A 24,212-nucleotide genomic window follows, 5' to 3' on the forward strand; every position below is an offset into this window, starting at 1 on the left:
GACTTATGCGTTGACTGCAAAGGCTGCAGATAGCAACACTCTTGTCTGCAGCGGACACGTTAAAAAAAAAACACACTGCGGAACCATGGGCCGGCGTCCTGGGAGCGCCAGATGTGACCGTACATGGTTGATGGCTCGCTCCTGATACATTAGGAGTCTGGTTTGTCCCTCTTGTGCAATGTAAGTTCGGCCTGCTTCTCCTCCCTATCTGCTGGTCCATCTCTCCCTCTAAACTCCCCTCCTCTTCCTCTCTTGTGGGCACCCACGTGACGTCTGTAGACACGTCATCATCAACGTCACCTTCTCCATCACTAACAATAGAGATCTCGGAGTAGGCAGCAACAGCGGGCACCTATCTCCTTGGGCTGATCTGAGTACTGTCGTCAGACTGCTGAGTGCCGGCTGTTGCTACCTACTCTTCCTGATTCAATGCCAAGAATGGCTGCGCATCAGAAATGTCTTCTGATGGATCGGAAAATAATTCCTGTGACTCAAGCGGAGGGTATATGGTGGTGGTGGTGGTGTTGGTGGTGAGCCACTCAACCAAGTCTGGTGCGTGCTTTGACGTAATCGAACGAACATTGTGCCACTTCCCACTTTGGCTCCAGCCTGGTGCTCCTGCCCTACCACCCCTGCGGAAGGGCCTGGCTCTTCCTCTACCTGTCATTTTTTAAATGACCCTGTGACAAAAGTCTCTAGAGAAGCGCAGTATATGTGGAAGAAGGTATATAACTGTAAAATCTGTCGTTTTGGGGGGCCACTGGTTTATCGCACCAGTTATGAAACTTTTTTTCAGGAAATTTTGTCAATGTGTGTAGCAGAGGTAACGCAGCGAAAGAGGCAACAATTCAGCAGTAACCAAATACACCGCCAGTCACAATTCTGCACAATACAAATCCACTATAATATGCTTTCTATATTCGAAAGTATAAGTGTATATTACACCTATATACTGCAGAGCAAGTAGCACACCTATACCAGTGCTTGAAAGGACTTTTGTGGACCTGTTAGGTAGCGATTTGTGTCGCTAAAGTCTGTCCCTGCTGGAAACGCCAACCTGTCCCTACACTGACAAAAAGTATATGAATGTATTACACACCTATGTACTGCAGAGCAAGTAGCACACCTATACCAGTGCTTGAAAGGACTTTTGTGGACCTGTTAGGTAGCGATTTGTGTCGCTAAATTCTGTCCCTGCTGGAAACAGCAACCTGTCCCTACACTGACAAAAAGTATATGAATGTATTACACACCTATGTACTGCACAGCAAGTAGCACACCTATACCAATGCTTGAAAGGACTTTTGTGGACCTGTTAGCTAGCGATTTGTGTCGCTAAAGTCTGTCCCTACTGGAAACGCCAAGCTGTCCCTACACTGACAAAAAGTATATGAATGTATTACACACCTATGTACTGCACAGCAAGTAGCACATCTATACCAGTCCTCAAAAGGACTTTTGTGGATCTTTTAGATAGCTATTTGATTAAATACAGCCTGTCCCTGCTCCAAACAGCACCCTCTCCGTACACTAACAAAAAGCAGAATGTAAGATGGCCGCCAGATCAGGTCTATTTATAAGGTAGGGTATGTCCATGTGCTGAAATGTCTCAATTGGCTGTCCTGCACCACCTGATGGATGTGTCATAGGTCAAAGTTCTTTCCCATGTATGTAACATTGCGGATCGCCGCAAACATCGCCAGATGTCCGCCGGTTTGGCGGACCGCGAACGATCAAAGTTTGCCACGAAACGACCGCCGGGCGAACCGGCAGGCCATCTCTAAACCTGAATATGCTTTGATCTAAATCATTCCATTGTAGCTCTGGCTGTATGTTTAGGGTTGTTGTCCTGCTGGAAGGTGAACCTCTGTCTCAAGTCTTTTGCAGGTTTTCTTCTAAGATTGTCCTATATTCAGCTCCATCCCATCAACTCTGACCAGCTTCCTTGTCCTCGCTAAAGAGAAGCATCCCCACAAAATTATGCTGCCACCACTATGTTTCACAGTGGAGATGGTGTGTTCTAGGTGATGTGCAGTGTTAGTTTTCTGCCACACATAGTATTTCTTTTTTAGGCCAAAAAGTAAAATTTTGGTCTCATCTAATCAGAGCACCCTCTTCCACATGTTTGCTGTGTCCCCCACATGGCTTCTCGCAAGCTGCAAATGGGACTTCTTTATTTCAACAAGGGTTTTCTTCTTGCCACTCTTCCATAAAGGCCAGATTTGTGGAGTGCACGACTAATAGTTGTCCTTTGGACAGATTCTCCCACCTGAGCTGTGGCTCTCTGCAGCTCCTCCAGAGTTACCATGGGCCTCTTTGGCTGCTTCTCTGATTAATGCTCTCCTTTCCCGGCCTGTCAGTTTAGGTGGACGGCCATGTCTTGGTAGGTTTTCAGTTGTGCCATACTCTTTCCATTTTCGAATGATGGATTTAACAGTGCTCTGTGAAGCCTCGTACACATGACCGAGGAACTCGACGGGCGAAACACATCGTTTTGCTCGTCGAGTTCCTTGTTAGACTGTCGAGGATCTCGGCGAGCCAAATTTCTCCATTGCCGTTGGGGAAAAAGAAGACATGCTCTCTTTTTGGCTCAACGAGATCCTCAACAGTTTCCTCGTCGAAAAGTGTACACACGACCAGTTTCCTCGGCAAAAAAAAAAAAAGCAAGTTTGCCGAGAAACTCGGTCGTGTGTACGAGGCCTGAGATGTTCAAAGCTTGGGATATTTTTCATAACCTAACCCTGCTTTAAACTTCTCCATAACTGTATCACTGGCCTGTCTGGTGTGTTTCTTGACTTTCATGATGCTGTTTGTTCACTAAGGTTCTCTAACAAATGTCTGTGGGCTTCACAGAACAGCTGTATTTATACTAAGATTAAAATACACACAGGTGGACTCTATTTTCTAAGTAGGTGACTTCTGAAGACACTAGATTTTAGTTGGGGGTATCAGAGTAAAGGAGGCTGAATACAAATGTACGTCACTCTTTTCAGATATTTATTTGTAAAAAAAATTGAAAACCATTTATTTGCCTTCCACTTCACAATTATGTTCCACTTTGTGTCGGTCTATCACATAAAATCCCAATAAAATAAATACATTTTTTGGTTTTAACATGACATAATGTGGAAAATTTCAAGGGGTATGAATACTTTTTCAAGGCACTGCATGTACTTCAACGTATTCAAAATTATTTCAACACAGATATCTTTCAAAGACAGACCTGTCTCTGTGATTATCTCTGGAGCCCATCTTGTGTCAACCATGTTATTGTATTAAAGTTATGTTTGTCTACCTTTCTGCTAGTTCAGGTGAGCTGAAGTTTGAGCCTGGGCAAAGTGAAGCCACTATAGCAATTAATATTCTTGATGACTCAATACCAGAAGAAGATGAATCTTTCCGAGTAAGACTTAAAAACCCTAAAGGAGGTGCAGAGATTGGTGTCCATTCCTATGTGACTGTCATCATTCCACCCAATGATTATGCCCATGGGATCATCGGGTTTGCTCAGGTGATGATTATTATCTTGTTTTGTAATGATTTTTTGAACATCCCACTGTTCTGGGCATTAGTAATCAATTTTTTAATATCTTCATTGGTTCTTTATTGGCAGAATTCTTTGATGAAACAAGCAGAGGAGATGGAACAAGACAATTTGATCAGCTTCAGTATTGAGCGTCTCTACGGCACATATGGCCGGGTGGTGGTGGAGTGGTTTGCCAATGGCAGTGTAGCTGATATATTTCCTACATCAGGAATGGTAAGTGACTACTTTCTACCATTATGATATACCAAGTATTTTTTTCATACAGATATTAACCATAATGAAACATATGATACAGTTGTGCTACCACTCCAGTCAGCCACTTAGTTAACAGGCAGTTTTTGGAGGGATGCTGTAAAATTACTGCTTGTGTCTTTAGATCTTGAATGATTGCACTGTAATTATGTGAAAGATAAAAAAGTAAAGTATTGCATTTGGATGTTAACTGATTGTGATACGCAATGCAGATGAAAATCTACAAAAAAAATAAAATAATACTGTGCTTGTGTAATAAAATATAACCAAAAAGCAGCAACAGTACGTGTGAGAGATAAACACAACAAATCAAATGAAAAATAAAAAAAAAGTTGCGCTAAATAATAACTAATGTGAATAAAGTCCAACAGATGTTCTATGAATCCAACGCATCATGGAAAACCAAAAGTTCTGTATAAAGTGCTAGTGCAAAAGTAATCCAACGATATCCTCCACCAAGTGATGTCACCAACATATAGTCAGGATATGCTCTTACCCCATGGCGTGGACCCTCTATTATGAAAGGTCAAGTGCGCTTTGGGATATAACAGCTCCAGGAATCAATAAGGAAGTAGTGCAGGCAGTACAGTCTCTCCAGCCGTTCCTCCCGCAGCAGAATCAAAGCCTCATGTCAGCAAAGCGACACCCAAAAGAAAATAAATGGGGCTTTCAATAGTGTGAAACCTTTTTAAAGGTGTTTATTGAAATGAATGCCCTAAATAGAAAGGTCACTGAAGGTGCATCAAATATTAAACTGCAGTTTAAGTCGTGGTGACTAAAATATTGTCTCCTCGTCCGATCGGTTTCGGCACAATAGTACTTTTTGCGGGGCATGGGGAACACTTCCTGTCACTGTAATTAATACCAAAAACAAAGCCAGCCAAGCCTCGCTTTCACACGCAAGTTAGCAGTACCATAACCAAGCCTCAATCTGGATCATACAAATAACTAAGTGACCCATGCAGAGCCAGTGGAAGTGATGAATCAGCCATGCCAAGTAACACTAGTTGCAACCGATAGAGGTGATTAATGCAATCGTCTTCAGCAGCGGAATCACATACGGAGGAAGATAATACCCAATTCCCGGATGTGATATCCTAATATCCTAAGTGTCCCCAAACGGGGAATGCGAGACCATGAATAAATGAAAAAAAATTATCAAAATAAAAAATGGATAAAAGTTTATAAAAATTTAGAAAAATGTATATTCTTAGGAAAGCAAGGCACGGCTAGCATTAAAACAAGCAATAAATGATATCCCAAATGACAAAGTTACTTAAAAAAAATATATATAAAAAACTTTAAAAATTAATATATATATATATATATATATATATATATAATATATATACCACTTTGTCTCCATCCTGGAGAGTTCCCTGACCTTGAGATTACCTCGCCAGTGGGAAACAAAGTGGTCTATGCCCACAAAAAGAGTGCCGCTTGGATCTCTATTATGGACCAAGTCATAGTGGTGAGAGACACCTTGGGGGTTATTTACTAAAGGCACTTTAGTAAATAAAATTGCACTGAAAGTTCACTTGGAAGTTCAGTCGCTGTAGATCCGAGGGAGACATGCAAGGAAAATAGAAAACAGCATTTTTGCTTGTACATGATTGAAAAATCAGCAGAGCTTCCCCTCATTTCAGATTTCCCCCTCAGATCTACAGCGACTGCACTTCCAAGTGCACTTGCCTTTAGTAAATAAACCCCACAAAGTTTAGAGTGCCATGGGCAGATACAATGCCCAAGGGAGTCTGTGAGGACTCTGGATAGAGGATTCCCCATATGATTGCAAGTAGTGGGGTGAGATGCAGTTGTGGACCCTTTATAGAAGTTCCTGCCTCAGAGAAGATGCAGACTATTTAAAGACTGTTATGCAATATTCCATTGGTGATGGTAATTGCACTGGAACTGGTACCATGCATTTTGGTGATGAATATTAGATAGTAGTAGAGATACAAAGTAGAAGTAAAATAGGTAGTCAGCACTATGCCAAGATTTCATGCATGTACAAGAACAATAATGGTGAATATCAAAGTCATACTACTTTATTTTAGAACTAGATAATTTTATGTTTGATGTCAGCAAGTAAAATGCAATTAGTTGTTGGTTATTAATTAATATACAAAACTTTTTCCAACAATATTTATGTCACAAAACATGGGAACAGAAATCTTGTTGTTTTGTGATACTGAATTACTGTGTATGTGTTTGTTTCTCTTTGTAGGTCACATTTTCAGAGGGTCAGACACTCACTACAATTACTGTTACAGTTCTAGCAGACAGCATTGCTGAGATGGCAGAGACTGTCATGGTTATCCTGACAAAAGTGACTACCATGAATATAAAGGATCTAAACAAAGGAGCAATACTGGACCCAAGCAGGTCAAAGGCTTTGCTGACAATCCTACCCAATGACTCCCCACATGGAATAGTAGGGTGGCACATCAATTCATCCTCAGTTAAAGTGAATGAGCCAGAAGGTTTGTGTAACATGTATAGAACCTTGAAAAATAAAATAAGGGGAAGTCACCTGGAATGTGTTTAAAGGGAACACAGAGTAGGTCCAAATCCTTATGCAAACAGAGTAGGGCCAAGTCTCCAGGAGTTAGGCAGTGGTAATTTGCATTGAAAAATTACCACTCGACTCCGCCACAAGTGGAAGTGAGTCAGTGGCAAGGGGCTCTGTCAAACCTAAAGTTGTCTAAGCAATTCTGCTTACAACAATTTGACTTTACTTCAAGTTTTGATTTTATTTCACTAATTCCTGGTATGCATAATAGCTGCAGAGTCCTAAAACAAAATCTATTCAAATATATTATGTGTGATGTCACAGCTTATGGTAAACGGTCTGTAAGCAAGGTGGAACATAGTCTGTAAGGCAGTAGACACAGACTCCAAGTAGGCAATTATGTTATATTGTAGAAAGGTTTGACACAACTTATTCAGGCTCACCCATCCGGAACCACTTATGAACTGTGATAGCAGTCTGAAGATTTGAAGATGCTGACACCATCTGCAATGAGGAGCGGAATAAGGCTTAGCTGGTTCGCACCCAAAGGGAAAGCTTTTTGAAGAGGGGTTGTTGAAGTTCCTGCACTATCCCTACTCCTGTGGAACCATTCTCTACCTCTAAGCACTGTTCCTGCAAGACAGGGAGCCTGTCCCTATGCCAGCCACTCACATAAAGTGCACCAAGCCCGAAAGCCGGAGTCTTAAATAGACTCTGCCTGACCCAATATAGCCACTGGAGTCACATGGGGTGCCAGTGTCCAATCGGACAGCTGTCCCCTTGGGACAGCAGGAAATAATAGCGGAACCAAGTTCCTCACAACTTCCTTCCCCCTTCTGCATTGCCACTTCGGTCGATCGCCACTTGCATTGGAGAGTACAGATTGTACCTGCCTACAGGTCCTGGAATTAGAAAATAGCAGGTTCCTTTTAAGGGTATTTTCACTTGTGTATGTATCTTACTGGCAGGTTCCTTATAAAGGTATGACATCTAATATGTTTTTTTTTTTTTTTTTTTATCGAAACAGGAAATTCTATCATCATCACTTTACAAGTGATTAGAGAACAAGGATTTGTTGGTGATATTGTTGTTTACTTGCAATCTCTACAAAACATCTCCCTGTCACCTGTAAACAGAGCCACAGAAAATGAAGATTATGCAATTAAAGATAAGATCATTATTATAAGAGAAAACAGCATGCTTGCTCAAGTAAAACTCAGCATCTTGCCTGTAAGTAAATGTATGTTAAATACGTGTTAATGTGCATTTAAAGGTGTTGCTGGACAACCTGTCTGACCCGCTTTAGGTGCCTACCAAACACTAGGTCTGAGGTAATGTACTGAATTGAACAGTTTAGTACACATAAACATTTTCAGTGGCCATGATGACCTGAGTGCAATGAGTGGGCAGTTCCTGGCCTTTGATTTACATTGGTTCTTCTGGAACCAAACTGACAGAAGAATAGGGTGACAGCAGGGGTGGACTGACCATTGAGTCACTCGGGCACTGCCCGAGAGCCCCATGCCACTTGGGGACCCCATCAGGGTTGCCAGGGTCAGTAAAACCAGGGACAGTATGTAAACATCTGTGTTTTTTTTACATCTGTCCCTTATATGTCCGAAACCGACATGCTTTTGATGTGAAAATCCAGAGATTTTAGCTGCCCCGCCTCTGCACTGCCTCCTGGCGTGGTGGCCATCTGTAAGCCCGGGGACCCATAATCTTCTATTGCCCAGGGGCCCCATGAGTTGTCAGTACGCCCCTGGGTGACAGTCTGCTCTTCTTTTCTAGTGATCAGTGCTAAGTGTACTAATGCATAGTGGACAAACAGCCTATTGCAGTCTATACACCCCCAGTCTTGGTCTGACTTGTGTAAATTATATTATATCTGATTTTGGTAGTCTGCTAAGGTTTTCCTGTCAATAAGATAAGAGGGTTGGCACAAGACAGTAGGACCAGGAGGGCAGAAAGTTAAAAATCTTATTTTTTTTTGCAGTGTATAGGAATCCTGAATTCTGCCAATTCAGCAATTGGAATGTTGCAAATTCTTTAGAAAACACTGGTTTATGCATTTCCCTCAGCACTTTAAAAAGCATAGTCAGTGAAGATTTCTTTGACCATATAAAATCATGACACCACAAACATAGTGCTTTTGTACAGATCGTGGAACTTGCTAGCTACTAAATTAGGGTACATTTTCTCGAATAACAGAATATGCTATTCATATGTTGGGTTTCCTCCATGTCTAGTGGGGTTATTTCCAGCTTTGGGCTGACAGACCATGGGCAGTCTCCTGCATCATTATAAATGTGATATTCTTATAAAAGGCTCTCAATTTAAAGATCGGACATTTCTTTTCAAACTGCAATGAGACCGCTGTTTACAACACTTGTGTAGAGTGAGACCCTGGAGTTTTCAGTCAGAGATTCAGGTTGTGTTTGAACCCCCTCTCCCCTTGTAGAAAGCAATGCAGGTGCAATTTTTTTGACACATAACTGGGGTAGGTCTGTATCGTTACCTACACCAACAGAGTTTGAAAAACTCTGCTTATTAACTGAGCCAAATCACCAAGGCCCTTCACAGTCTTACCAGATTGACATGCACAGTCTCACTGCTCCCCAAATAGCTAGATAAATGGGAACCTGAGTTAGACACCACATTCATCCAGCATTAAATGATTCACAAGGTCTCCATTGCCTTCAATCCTGATAGGAGGAATGATCACTAATACATATATTTTGGTCATGCTGATATATTAAAGATTTCTGGGTGCAGGTCATATGTTGGATATCCAAATTAATGTATATTCGTATGTAGGAGGATGCTGCATTATTTCTTTTCCATTTAACCCCTATGTCAAGTTAACAGTATAAATGCTCCCTGCGTATACATCTATTGAATGCAGCAAAGCTTGTATTCCATTGTTCTGGAAGCAGACAGTGACCCCCTATCAGCTTATGGCTTGCTAAAATTAACAAACCAAATTGATGGAACAAATCATAGCATTGGCAAACCATGGAGAAGAACATTTCGGTAAAACATGGTTCTTCTGGAATACGTTTTTATACCTGCTCTCCTGAGTATCGTGATGTAATGGGATCCCAATCATAAAGTGATTGAGATGTCTGCTCATTTCAGTCTAACGTCCAGAGGGTTTTTGGAGATGCCCCTAAACGAAGTCCCTCAAGCATTTACAGTCGGCCGTTGTACATACCTCCCACCTTTACTTTCTTTTCATTCGCTGCTTCTTAACTCATCCTTATTCTCTCTTTCATTTAGCCTCTCATGTCAAGACAAACTGTCTGCCCTTACGGGATTTCCATGGGTGCCTGGCTGTCACGAGAAGTGCACCAATTTTTTTTTCCATCATTTTCATTATGGGCTGGATCATACCACAAAAACATACTCCAGAGCCGTTCCGGATACGTTTCAGAGATCACGTTACAAACTCATTTTCAATCTGTTTTTTAATGCGTTTCTGGATGCATTCCAGTGCGTTTTTACCATGTTCCAGTACAGTCCAGTTTAGGAAAAATGCAGGATGTTCTAAAAAAAAATCTGGAACTGATAGCACTGTTGTGAACTATGCCATTGGAAACTATATACCTTACTTGCGTTTTTGAGGCAGGAAAATAATGCACTGGACTGTATGTGTTGTGAACGGGCCCTATAGTCATTCATTATGATTTGGTCCTACAGGAAATACATTCCTTCACCAGTCTCTAGTGTGCAGGATGGGGATTGGCATCACCACCATGTTTGTTCGCATCTGATTTTCAGTACACTGAATCTATGGGTAGTAGTTGGGATTTTCATTTACTCTCGTTTAGTAAACAGGACAAATACAGAAGGTGAAACCGGGAAGAGGCAGCAATAAATACCTGACGTATTCTAATACATTGCCACAAAAGTTTTGCTTTTAGTTATGCCTTAAAGTATAACTAAAGGCAAAAATGTTTTTGTTTGTTTAGATTAGAGTGGAGAGGGATTACAATGCTTGTCAGATTTGTATTGCTATTTGTGCCCCCTTTAAGGAGATTCACCCTCTCTGTTTGTTCTGTTTACCATCATCATTGAAAGTGAAATTAAAAGATAATCACAAATTTTGGGTTGTCCCCAGAAAAGTAATATAGGGGAAATCTTTCAATGGGGACACTGGTTCTAGTGACCTGGGAGTCCTCAAGTAATTCCCTTAATATTCAGGGATTTCCTCTCACTTCCTGTTTGGAAATGGAACAGAAAGTTAAGGGAAATCTCTGCAATAGGATGTAGGTGGCGAAAAAAAAAATTGACAGGGATTATAACCCTTCCTTACTCTATCCAAAATGAAAAAAAAGTTTTGCCTATAGTTCTAATTTAAGTGCTGCAGTCTTCATTAACTGTAATTATATTTACCACGCATTTGCAATATTTCTAATCTAATTCTTAGCCTTCTCATTATAGGATAACTTACCTGAGTTAAATGAAAGTTTTCTCTTGAACATTACTGATGTCCAGTTTGTGAACTCTTCTGTATCAAGTGGATTGCCAATGCTCAAAAGGCCTGGGCAGGAAATCTGTGAAATAATAATCCTTGAGAATGATGATCCTAGAGGTGTATTCCAGTTTAACGTTACCAAGGTGGGAGTATACTGGCTGATATATAACACTGGAGGAATGTCTATAATAACTTGCACCTATGTTGCCCATGTAAACAAGGCCTTAAGCAGTCAATACAATATGACATTTTCTTTCCTTTCACCATGAGAAAAAAGAAAATAATATTGCTCAATTCCCCCATCAACACAGTCAATGTTAAAGGGGGAATCTTTCCTGACACGCTTTTGTGTTATTCTGGTGGGGAGCATGGGGAGCCTTCCCTGCTGGCAGAACAAAATGATTAGTGTTGCCAGATTATAACCACTAATCATTTTGGAAAAAAACAGCAGGCTGATTGTACACAAGACGATCCATCAATCGACTTGTGTACAGCCAGGGTGCTAATACATGGATCAAAATTTAGATTGTCATGCCTGTCTCTCAGTGATCTCAAAGACGTATAGCTCTCAACCTTTTTAGATGGGAATGAGGGACACCTATTAGCAAAAGTATGTAGGCAAGGACACACCTCCTGCCACACCCCCTTAAAAGTGAATTAAACAAAAAACATAGTTAAACTGACAAGTCCTTTTTTTTACCACTAAAATACGAGGGACACATGAGAAGAAAAGAGTTACAGAGGGACTTTTTTCCTTATCTGGCATAGTCCCTCGAAATCAGGGACAGTTGGGAGCTATAAAGATGCATTATCTGGGAATGAAACCTCATATTTTAACCATTTAAAATATCAATATATCATTGGTAACATTGACTATATTCAGCACTAAGGGAGCTCAGATGCATGGAGAACAGTTGCCTAGAGGTTTGGATCGGGACGCTCCTCTTTGCAATCCCCTACCAGCCCGATTCTGATAGAACTCTTTTGGGGCCCCTAATATATTTATATTTCAAATTTTTCTTGTAAATGTTGTGCTAAGTGATCCTCCTGTGCATACTCTGTTTGCCTATGTACGTATATCACGAATGATTGGCCCTTTGAACTTGTTAAATCAAGCCAAGGAGCACATGAAATGCTGTCCCATTTTTCCTTAGTAGAACTGTTTAACATCATAAAATATTCTTACTGTTGTTTTTGTGCTATAAATATGAGGTTATGTGTTTTCCAGACTGTAAATGGAGCTGTGCTGGCTTATGAAGTTCCACCTCCACAGAATGTACTCAGGCTTCCTGTTGTCAGACAAGCTGGAAACTTTGGCATTGTCACTGTTTACTGGGAAGCTCTGCCGATCACTGCGAGTCGTGATGACTTCACGCCTTCTTCGGGGAATCTTTCATTTTCTGATGGACAGGTTTGAACAACTGTTATACATACACCACTATCAGAGTGCTGAAACAGCACCCTCCCCAGGACTTGCTGTTCTCCAGTTTAACTGTCTGCTAAAAAATGTAAATATTTAAATTATTATCAGACACTCAACTAGCTGTTAAATGTGCAATATAAAAACCAAAGTGACATGTTTTATAGACAAAAGTAAAACAAAATAATATTCTATATAACTACAGAAAAGCTTGCAATACATACACAGTACAACCTTTGGACAATCAACTCAGTATATTAAAAATATTAGTAGTATTTTGCTTGCGAAGAAAGGGTTAACTGTGCTAATGGTTATTTTAGGAGGCAGATGAAGTGTTAAAGCAACATTTCTCAACTTTTTTTCAGTAAAGTATACAAAATTGTTAAGCACCCACCACATAAAAAAAAAAAAAAAAAAAAATGTAAATGTTACTTATCAGTGGGAAATCTGAGCCTAGGATGATGCACACAACCACCTTGATGAAGTTAACTTCACATCAAAAGCCCACCTTCACATAAGAGGTTCCCTCATCACATCAGAATCTCTACTTTATATCAGAGGCCCTGATCACATCAGAGGCCCCCCATCACACCATAGCCCCACCTTTACATCAGAGGCCTCCCATCACTTCAGAGGTTCCCCATCACATCAGAAGCCCCGGTACATCAGAGGCCTCCGCTTCATATCAGAATTTCAAGATCCAAGGTCCCCTATCACATGAGAGCCCCCGAATATAGCAGAGGCCTTTCTATTTATTAAAACCCCTCATTTCATCAAAGTCACCCCTATAGATCAATGGCCCTTATCACAAAGCCCCCAGTCACACAGCCTTCCCCTGACAGAGCCCCCTCTTTACATTTGAAACCTACTATTTGGCTCCAGCAGCACAACAAAAGGTGAATAAAGACTGGAAGACATTGACTTCTGTCTTCTCCTGAATGCTGAGACCTGCCCTGGATCATGCATTGCTATAATGCGGGTGAGCCAGCTGCCTTTACCATCCATAGCAAGGAATTACATCATGTACCTTGGCCCTAGAGCATTAGTGGTTGTTATGGTGCTGACAGCTGGCTTACCTCCACCATGAAAACTCATAACGCTGGTTCAGGACAAACTGGGTCTCATTCTCCCAGATTGCAATGTATTAGAATAGCACTAAGTAGTAATAATAGGTGTTATATGGGAGCACAAGGGTGGTTAGAATGAAAATCTATTTTTATATATTTTTTTTGCCACTGAAAGCTCTAATGTGCTGCATCAGGATTTTATTACCACAAACTATTTAAACAAAGAAAGCCAATAGACGCACACATTTCAAAAACATATGTAAATGACAGTAGTAGACTGCAGGTGACTGTGTTAAGACGCTTGTTGTCCACTAGAGGGAAGCGGAACCCACGTAACGTGAAAAGATTTATATGCGTAGTTGATGTTTTTCAGAATATGTGAAGAGTCACAAGGATACAGATTACACATGTCTATTGGCCTGCTACATGCAGTAGATCATAGTGTGATGCTTTTGATTGATGTCTTTTTTTTTGTTTTTTTATCTGTCAGACTGTCTTTTTCCATATAAATAATGCATATTTTGTTTTTCTTTAGTTGGCAGGAGTAATAGAAATTGTAATAGTGGATGATACTTTTGTGGAGTATCTAGAAACATTTAATGTTTCTCTAAAGCGAGTGACAAATAATGCCAATCTAGGAAATGAAATTACCATTGTGGTCAACATTCCCCCAAATGATTCTCCTATTGGATTGTTTGGGTTTGAAACCAATAGGGTAAGCATGTCACAGATTTTCCCTATATGTGTAAGTGTAATACAGATCTCCAACTGATGACACAAATCTACATGCAGGATGATGGTAAACTTATGTGTGCATATGAAGGCAATGTTATTTATAATAATAAAATACAAAAAAAAAAAAAAACTTTTTAAATGTACTATATTCATGATACCACTTTCAACACAAGATCAAGGACAAGGGATTTACTCCTCAAATTACTCCTTAAAAGAGATTATTTTTAAATGAGGGATCAGCCCCTTGTCTTTTTGCACTCATAATGGAAGTGATGTGAATAAAATGTATTATTTGTGATAACACACAAAATAACCTCGGTGCGAACCACTTATCACAGTGTAATGTAATGGAAGCTTTGTGCTGGGCTTCATGTCCTCCCCGTATTAAACTGTAATGTGGTGGGGTAACGCATAGTCTCTTTAACCCATTCCTGCCCATACCCAGGGGAGGTTCCCTAGAATTACTGGGATGGCACAGGCTCCCCAGGGTACCCGCTGTGCCCGGTGGAATTCCTATACCTCACCCCTCTAAGGCCTTGTTCATACTTGTGGTTAGAGGCAGAAAAAATGCACAGTTAAACAGCATTTTTTCCGCTTGCCAACTGCCCCTATCAAGCTGCAATAGGGGGTGTTTACATGCTGCGGCCGTGATGCTTCGTGTCCGCAGCAAAGTTGACCAAACTTGTAGCTATACATTCAAGTCAATGTGGCAAAAGCACCGTAACCATGAGAAATGCACACATATGCTGTGTTTTTTGTGTGCAAAATTGGGGTTAAAACAGGAGGTAAGGAGGCATTGCATCACTTGTTCACTGCAATCTGAACACAGATCGGGCTTCAGAGGCATGAGAGATTTAGACACAAGTCAAAATTTACTCCAAAGGTCACTCTCGGAGACCCCTGGCCTGGCTTGACCAGCATTCCTAGCCGTCAGGCCCCGTACACACGACCAGTTTCCTCGGCAGAATTCAGCTTCCGACCGAGTTTCTGGCTGAATTCTGCCGAGGAAACTGGCCGTGTGTACACTTTCGGCCGAGGAAGCCGACGAGGACCTCGGCGAGGAAATAGAGAACATGTTCTCTATTTCCTCGTTGTTCTATGGGAGCTCTCCTCCCGCCGAGGTCCTCGGCGGCTTCAGGGCTGAACTGGCCGAGGAACTCGACGTGTTTGGCACGTCGAGTTCCTCGGCCGTGTGTACGAGGCCTCTGTCTCATACCTGCTTCAGGTCATACACCAATGAATGCCAGTTGCAGTATCTGTTTCCAGAGGATGTCCCCATCTTTTAAGGTTTGGAGAAGGAGGTGTCAGCACAATGAAAGCCGTTTAACAATTTACCAAATGCAGATATCTGTGTAGTGCCTTTTTGTCTTATAGCAAACAGTCAGTCGTGCCTGTAGGTCTTTTTAGGGGACCTGACCCAGAACTATGGACTCTGGTTGCTTCCGGTGTCTCCTCTGGGCTAGAAATCCTCTGGCTATGGCTCCAGGAGTGGACAATGTACAACCCATGTTGAAAAAAAGACAGAGAGCTCCTCATAGAGTAAAAATCCTTCGGTTTATTGGTAAAAAACAAATGAAAAAATAGCTTGCATCATAAGACCAACGCCACTATTGCAATCATCGACACATTTAGTCGGTGGAGACAGGGCAGGTGGTTCACACATTCAGCGTGCATTCCACTCTCCTTTTGACAACGTGGCACCCCTATGACAAAACGTGTCAAGCGGACTCTTATCTGAACGTTACTTCCGGGTCAGGAGCGCGGAACACACGCTGAATGTGGAACCACCTGCAGTGTCTCCATGGACTAAACGGACCAAAGATTGCAATAGTTTGCTATAAGGCAAAAGGGTCCAACCCATTCGGTGAGTATCAAATTTACACTACCCCCAAGAGGTGGATCACCACAGTATTGGGACTTACTATAGCAATTTTTGGCATAAAGAAAAGGACTATTTGCACTATATCACCATATGCACTTTAAATATGTTGCACTATTGTCACTTTATTACTTATTCATTTTTAACATTTGTTTAGCATTTTATGCACTGTAATATATGATGTAATATTGTCACCTATTATTCAATTTAATCGATGGTACACAACTATTTAGTTGGTATAAGGATACACTTCTTTAATATTTAGTATCAGATTATAGCCTTAATTCCCAGGTTATTAATTATTAGAACACAATAACAACTTGGAGGAGCAAGCGCTGTTTAATTCACTTTCATTCATTTACCCTACCTTGTGGGGATCATTTTGGACAGCAGCGGCCCATATATATAGGTTAATTTAATCCCAAGGTGCAAGTGTCTCACCAAACAATGAATAATGTTAGTATCCTATGCAGAATGACTTCACTTAATTTGGCAATAAGTAGTGATATTTTGTATTTACTGCTGAATCAGTTTTAAATGTGATCGCATTACATCACTGATTTTTTTTAGGTGTTCATTTCTGAACCTCAAAGAATAGGTGACCCAGCTGGAGAAGTGACTCTAACAGTGGTGCGGAGTCAAGGTGGTCGAGGCGCAGTGAAAATTATCTGGATAGTGGAGGAAGCTGGACAATATGACCTAAGCCCACTAAATGGAACCCTGAACTTTAATGAGGTACAGAAAGCAATGTGAAATCTTTTTAATGTAATGGATATATATATGCAATAAAGCCTTTATGCGCTTTATATTCCGCAGATAAATTATTTTAGCTGAATGAATAGAATTATTATTTTTTTCTATAGTATGAATTGTCTTATTAGCTGATTATAGGGTCTTTTCTTGTGCAGTGCTATTGGAGTGGCTTATATAACAAATCTGGCATTCATATTATAAAGGATAGCTATTATCATACAGTTGTCTGCCGTGTTCCAAAGCTTATGTAACAAGTCACACTGTGACAATATATTATTGATCAGGACTTAGGATAGACAGATATCTATTTTTATTTCTGGCTGTCCCACTTTCTGCTAAACTTGTACATAGGATAGCCTTAGAATTTAGTCTTTAGTTCAATTCCAAGAATTTTGTAGACCCTTATTATTAATATATATTTTGAAACTTCTTGCATTGATCAGCTATTCCACATGGAATATCTAATGTGGCTTCTAGTATTTATAGGGAGCCTTCAGAAAATGTATGACTGAAATGACTGTGGTTTGTCCTGAGTGTATGGATGCAGTCATCTGGCTTGCCTGAATAAATCTATATGGGACTTAAACAGACTGAACTGGTGGTATTTTTGCCCATTTGATTTGGGAATGTTGCAAACCTGTGAAAAAAGAGACAGTGGAAATACAAGATGAAGCTTGATCTAGACCAGGGGTCTCCAAACGTTCTAAAGGGAAAATATACTGTCCTTCAGATATTAGGGGGGCTGTAATGTGACCATTGGGAGTACAAAATGTGCCAGCATCAGTAAAAGTAAATAATCCCCCATCATTGGTGTCACTGGGAGGAATTGTGCACTTTATTGGTGTGATTAAGAGGAATTGTGGCCCATCATTGGTGTCATTGGGAGGAATTGTGCCATATCATTGGTGTCACTGGGAGGAGTTGTGCCCTTTATTGGTGTGATTGAGAGGAATTGTGGCCCATCATTGGTGTCATTGGGAGGAATTGTGCCATATCATTGGTGTCATTGAGCCCCATTGTTGGTGTCGTGGGAGGAACTGTGCCCCATCGTTGCTGTCATTGGGAGGAACTGCACCCTATCATTGGTGTCATTGGGAGAAATTGTGCCCTTCATTGGTGTCAGTTGATAAAAGAAGGAAAATCACTGCATCTGGCCCCTGGACCACAATTTGGAGACCACTGATATAGACCTAAGGCAGCCACTGTTGTATCAGTGGCAGGGATTGAAAGCTTGAAAATGTTGCTACAGTGTTTGTGGGGGCTTTCTGTGCTATATGATCTTTGGATATATGTCCTTATACACAGTACGAAGTTGTTAAGATTCCCAGATTCTGCTCAGTGTCCCAAAGAGCCTAAGTTTTTTTTATAGGTAAAAATGAGAATTCATAACCTTCCAAGAGGCATACAAGTTCCTCTTCCCATTTCCGTTATATGACATGTAAAAAGCTCTAACAGTATATGTATTTTGAGGTTTATAAAACAGTGTGTCTTATGTGCATTTTCAGACTGACACCAGAAAATCATTTACACTGAAAGCAATCCAAGATGGCCTTCTGGAAGGAATGGAATCATTCAGCATTCAGTTGGTGTCATCCGACTATTCAGTCATCTCTCCTGTAGATGGTAAATCCCATGCTATGTTTTCAAGTTAATACCGACATGCTGTTTACACAACTCTCATTCTTTTAAAGACTTGCACTAACAAAGGGTTTGTCTTTGTCACCAGAGTACCCCAGTACCCCAATGATGGTAGCATCATTGGGGTACTGGGAGTGCTCTTAGGGGATGGAGAGCACCACATGTTAGCTTTCTAACACTGATTGCTAGGACACCCATTGAGGCATTGAATTGCTAGTTGCTAGATAACTATCAGCAGGGGAAGCTGTCATGTATACTGACAGTGCTGAACACTTCCCTATTGTGCCCATTGGACATGTGTCAGGAGCCTGCTTGACATTGTAGAAGCTTTAGCACATTTTTGCCCAGTTACATGTGTGGAGGATTTTGTAAGAAGTTATAAACTTTTCGAAAAATTGATGACTGCATCTCCTGCTGTTGTCCCCTAGCATGAGCATCTTGGAGTGGCTTCCTACAGCGGTATGAAGGGGCATCCCAGATAAAAAGTAGGATGGGGCTCATGATTTCTGACTGGAAGGATAGGCATATGCCACAAGCAGGGGGGGACTTAGGGTGGTGGGGGCCCCTGGGCTTAATAATTGAAAAGGGCTCCTGGGGGGGGGGTGGGTTGTTACCGCCGACCGATCATAGTTGTTGAGGGGGGGCTGAATCCGCCGACCTATCTCGAAGTTGTTGAGCGGGAGGCAGTCATTTTGGGGCCCCTTACACAGCTGCAGTGAAGGGGCCCCCCTAAAGCATCAAAGTTGTTGGGTGGGGGGGTACATCCATCCGCCGGAGTTGTTGAGCGGGGGGGTGCTGAAATTGCCACGAATCGCGGATTGCCGCAAAATTGCAGGTGGAGATCGCTGCGAAATTGCGGGAGGGGGTTGCCGTGATTGCTGCAAAATTGCGGGAGGGATTTCCGCAAAATTGCAAGAGGGGGTTGCCGCGATTGCTGAGAACGGGGGGTTGCCGCAATTGAGCCCGGGGCCCCCATTGGGCGGGGCCCATGGGCTTGAGCCCAGTCAAGTCCAATGGTAAGTCCAGCCCTGGCCACAAGTGCAGTACAAATGATATATGTTGGGCTGGTGGCCCTCAGTTTATACTCCCTATTCATGCCTCAATCAGAGTGGGACCCCCTGACTGAGCATTGTATAGTTGTCTGCTCCTTTTTCAGTCCTGCAATATCATTGCCTGGCAGGTAGAAGTCTTTCAACATTCAATTCCTTTGCAGCAGATATGTGAATGAATGCAAAAAGCCAATGCTGGGAAAAAAAATAAATTGACATTTATTTAAGGAAGCTAAATGATAGAGATTATATGTGAAGATGGCATGGTATTTTGTTTATTATATTATTTAAATTATTCTAAATCATTTTTACAAAGCAGTGTTCAGCTCACAATATACCTCCTTCTTTACAATTCATCCCTTTCAATCCCCCTTTTTTTCACTATATAGTATATGTGAAAAGGCATGTTACAATATACCATGTTCTTTAAGAAAAGACCTACCTTTAAAGCCTATATCCAGCTTTTGTAAAAAAAAAATACTTCCATATTCATAAAAAATGTGCATTTATTGATTTTATACATAGGAGCTTGGAAAGCATTGCACCTGTGAACAGTGCATTGTGGGTGTATGTGGGCAGGGGGTTGGTGGGCTGCAGACTCTGACCATGCTTCATGTTTCACCATCAATCACTGCAACAAACTTTATACATGCCCTTTACTCCATAGGAAACTGACCCTACCATAAAGGGACATAAAAGGGTTGTGCTTACCTCCCAGGCTAGAGGTTCCCAGTCTCATTCTGCTGACAGGTATCACAAAAAAACCCTCAAAGGATAATGTATGTTGAAAGCTAGCAGAAAAATTAGGCACCTGGTCAAGTAGGCCCCCCAAACAGCCAGACACAGGTGGGGCACAGTTTTGCCTCAAGGGCAATGAACGGGCATTTGTTAGTGACAGAGATGGCTTTTTATAAGTGAGACTTTATTAATTAGAAATTTTTGTCCTGTACACCCGATCGGTTCATCCGATGAAAACGTTCTGATGGATTTTTTCATCAGATATCCGATTAAGCTGACTTTCATAAGTCGTGCCTACACACCATCGGTTAAAAAACTGATCGTTTCAGAACGCAGTGACGTAAAACACAACGACGTGCTGAGAAAAATAAAGTTCAATGCTTCTGAGCATGCGTCGACTTGATTCTGAGCATGCGTGGATTTTTAACGATCGTTTTTTTCTATCGGTTTTTTAACCATCAGATAATTTTAAAACAAGTTCCTAGTTTTTTCACAGATGGAAAAAAAACAGATGGGGCCCCCACACGATCAGTTCGTCTGATGAAAACGGTCCATCAGACCGTTTTCATCAGACGAACCGATCGTGTGTAGGCGGCATAAGGATCAATTCACATTTATGCATGTTGCTTTTGAGCGTTTTTGCAGTGCTTTTTGCTGTGCTTTCTACGTTTTTGTAACTGCATTTTGTACCACAGTTTTTCAGAGATTTGTATCTTTTTATAAAAAAAATTACATTCAATGTATATAGCTGGTTGCTAAGGAGCAGGTCGGACCGCCGTGTCCTTAGCAATGGATGAGTCATCAGCTGTCAGGGGCTTCCCCACTGACAGCTGAATGTAAAAAATAAATTGCTATTCGGTCTGGAATGGATTTGGAGGGGACACCCCCATGCCAACATAAAAAAAAATGGTGTGGGGTCCCTCCCCAAAATCCATACCAGACACTTATACAAGCATGCAGCCCGGCAAGTCAGGAAAGGAAGGGGACTAACTAGTGTCCCCCCCTCCTAAGCCATACCAGACTGCATGCCCTCAACGTGGGGGGTGGGTGCCAAATCACAAGGACAAGGGCCTCTTCCTGACAACCCTGGCCAGTGGTTTTCAGGGTCTGTGGGCGGGGGGCTTATCAGAATCTGGAAGCCCCCTTTAACAAGGGAGGCCTAGATCCTGCCCCCTCTATGTGAATGAGTATCGGGTACCCCTACCCATGCACCAAAAAAGCTGTGAAATGTAAAAAAAAAAACAAGAGCCGGTTTTTGACAAGTCCTTTATTTAAAAAATTGCTCTGTCTTCCCTCCGAGCCATCTTCTCCTGCGCCACTGTCTTCTTCCTCACTGCCGTTTTCTTCTCCCTCGCAGCTGGTTACCCGCTAAAAACAAAAAAGTCTGCTCTTGTCCTGATGCTCCATTGTGATGTCCCCCGCTGTCTGACATCTCTTATGTAGCCATGAGGTGTGACCATCCGATGACGTCACCCAGAGAGCCCATCCCCTTGATGTCACAAAAGGGCAGGCTCGGATAAGGGTCTAGTATGGATTTGGGGAGGACCCCACGCCATTTAGAAATACAATTTAGGTGTTTTTTTCATGATTTTTTTTATCGGGGATTTTTTTTTTTTACATTCAGCTGTTGGCGGGGAAGTTCGCTGACAGGCTTCCCAACCCGCTCTTTAGCAACCAGCTATATACAGTGAATGTAATAAAAAAGACACAAAACGTAAATCGTGGCAAAATCTCAGTAAAATCCCAGTAAAAACACAGTACTTGCATTTTGGATGCGGGTCCATTGAAGTCTATTACATGCAAAACGCTGCATTTTCCGGGAAAAAAGTCCCGACCCTTTCCAAGAATGCAGAGGCATAAAAATGCATTGATGTGAACGTGTTCCATAGGAACTCATGTTAAAAAAAATTCCCTGCATTTCTGCAAAATGCAAAAAGCATCAAAAAATTCATTAGTATGTATCAAGCCTAAATTGGGGGTCAGCAACCTGTAGGTCAGGTGACTGGTAGATCGCAGTCTGGGCTTGCTGACCCGCCATCCCAGAGCATCAAACAGAGTACAATGCAGAGGAATTACTTAAAGATAAATCTGTAGTAGGGAGCAAAAACCGCATAAGCCAATGCCTCATCTTTAGTGCCGGCTCCTCTCCCGTACAAAATGATATCAACTGCACTCCACCTCTTATCCCAGCTAGATGTCTCCAGAGTGGTTCCAGCAGCAGGAAAGAAGAGATCTTTAGGTCAGTGTGAAGCAATAAACTGGGCATAATAGCATAGGGCTGCTTTCACACTCATGTGCTGCAGTTTACCCACATCGTGGGTGCCGTACAGTTTACCTGCAGCTTTCCTGCAGGTTTACTGCACTTAGCACTTAAAGACTTTAAAACATTTTCATTGAATTTACAGTCATCATTTGGCTGCATATTTAGACCTCATTCACACCAGACGTTTGGCCATCTCTCCAAATCGCCTTTTCACCTGGCATGAATTAATGCTCAAGCGCTAAACACATCTAGTATTAACATGTTATGGGGCGTTAATTGTTTTTTCTGCCAATACGCTGCTGTTAATGGACGCACTGGCAGTGGGGTTTTTATTTTTTTGTGCCTCAATGCACCCCTGCCTGTAAACTACTCTAAATACCTATATATGCATGAACACACAGGCTAACATGCAGGGGCCAAGAGGCAGAAAAAAAAACACCTGACGCCCCTAACAGCAGCATTATGTCCAGTGTGCGTGAGGCCTTATGAAGGGTCCATATAATTATTAGGTTGCCAACATTTTTTTCCCATATATCCACTAAATATTAAAATCCACTCAAATATGAATTTGCACTTCTCAAGTGGTTAAGCCAAAAAGTTGGGCCAAGGCAACAAAAATATTGGTTTATGAGATTTACAAATCGCTGCATTCTATTTTTATGTAGATTTTACACAGCGTTTTAACTTTTTTGAAATTGGGGTTGTACGGTAGATGGACAGTATAAATATATATACCTGTGCATATATATATATATTTTTTTTTTTATTATTGAAAGATCAGGACAGTATATTTCTGACTTCTGTCTTATTGCCTTACAGGTACAGCCACTGTTGTTATTGCTGGGGATGTAGGAGCAGCTGGTATAGTTGGAATAGCCCCATCATCCCTTAATGTTCTCATTGGTGAGCCCTCTGGGAACTATAATGGAACAGCGCATATCAGGTATATGAATCTGTGTAATCAATATCATTTGTTTAGAGCGTCTTAATCCAGTGATTATAGTACATTATAATTTACTAATCACAAATTGGCCATTGTGAAATATGGTAAAGTACAATGTGCTAAATTCTTTCTCTAGCAACCAATAGAACCATCTTTCAAAATTTGAATTGCTGTTTAAACTTATTTTTCAATAAGCCTGAGTATTTCCACCTTCATGGATATGGTGTGCCTCTCTGTGAGCATAGAGAAATAATGTCTGGTACATGTCTGTCTAGAACATAATTTATGTGTTTAAAGGTCAACTGACGCCTTGTAAAAGTGAAGAAAACACTTTGTACATTTAGAATTATTCCCAGTCTTTAAACACAGCCTGAAATAGATGACTGTGTCCTAAACAATGACAAAGTATGACTTTCCATGCAGCACAGCAGGGCCGGTGCAAGGATCTTTGACACCCTAGGCGAATCCTAATTTTGCGCCACCCCCCCTCCCCGCTGCGCCCCTGACATCACTTTACTCTGCCCTTGCAACACATGTGACCTATCTGACACCCCCCTTATCTGACACAATGACCCCCCCTCACCTGACACACTGACCCCCCCTCACCTGACACACTGACCCCCCTTACCTGACACATACACTCACCCCCCTTACCTGACACATACACTGTGACTGGCCCACCTGACTCTCACACACACCACACAGACAGAACCCCCACTCGGCACTCCACAGACAGTGTAATGTAGTTCGGAAGGGATCCGTCCTCCTCCTACCTCGGCTGTTTGTGGCTTCATCGTCATCGACCATCATCCAGTCTCTGCTCAGGGGCCAGGCTAGCGCCATCCTCCCGCTCCACAGTGTCCCCGCCGAGAGCAGGCCAGCGCCATCCTCCCGCTCCACGGAGGTCAGCTGCTCCTCTCAATGCTCCGGGCTCCC

At 41.8% G+C, this 24,212-nt stretch overlaps 1 protein-coding gene across 1 annotated transcript in view; it reads left to right on the forward strand.

Moving 5' to 3' along the window:
- The window catches only part of ADGRV1 (adhesion G protein-coupled receptor V1), a 576,045-nt gene that overhangs the window by 216,172 nt on the left and 335,661 nt on the right, over window positions 1-24,212 (forward strand). The window contains exons 53-62 of the mRNA XM_040342090.1: window positions 3,307-3,511; window positions 3,614-3,760; window positions 6,030-6,285; window positions 7,342-7,544; window positions 10,758-10,934; window positions 12,020-12,202; window positions 13,814-13,993; window positions 16,463-16,627; window positions 18,151-18,268; window positions 23,153-23,276. Coding sequence (XP_040198024.1) covers window positions 3,307-3,511; window positions 3,614-3,760; window positions 6,030-6,285; window positions 7,342-7,544; window positions 10,758-10,934; window positions 12,020-12,202; window positions 13,814-13,993; window positions 16,463-16,627; window positions 18,151-18,268; window positions 23,153-23,276 — 1,758 coding nt within the window. The remainder of the gene's footprint in view (window positions 1-3,306; window positions 3,512-3,613; window positions 3,761-6,029; window positions 6,286-7,341; window positions 7,545-10,757; window positions 10,935-12,019; window positions 12,203-13,813; window positions 13,994-16,462; window positions 16,628-18,150; window positions 18,269-23,152; window positions 23,277-24,212) is intronic.

The sequence above is a fragment of the Rana temporaria genome, chromosome 1 (assembly GCF_905171775.1).
Source record: "Rana temporaria chromosome 1, aRanTem1.1, whole genome shotgun sequence".
In the NCBI taxonomy this organism is placed as follows: domain Eukaryota; kingdom Metazoa; phylum Chordata; class Amphibia; order Anura; family Ranidae; genus Rana; species Rana temporaria.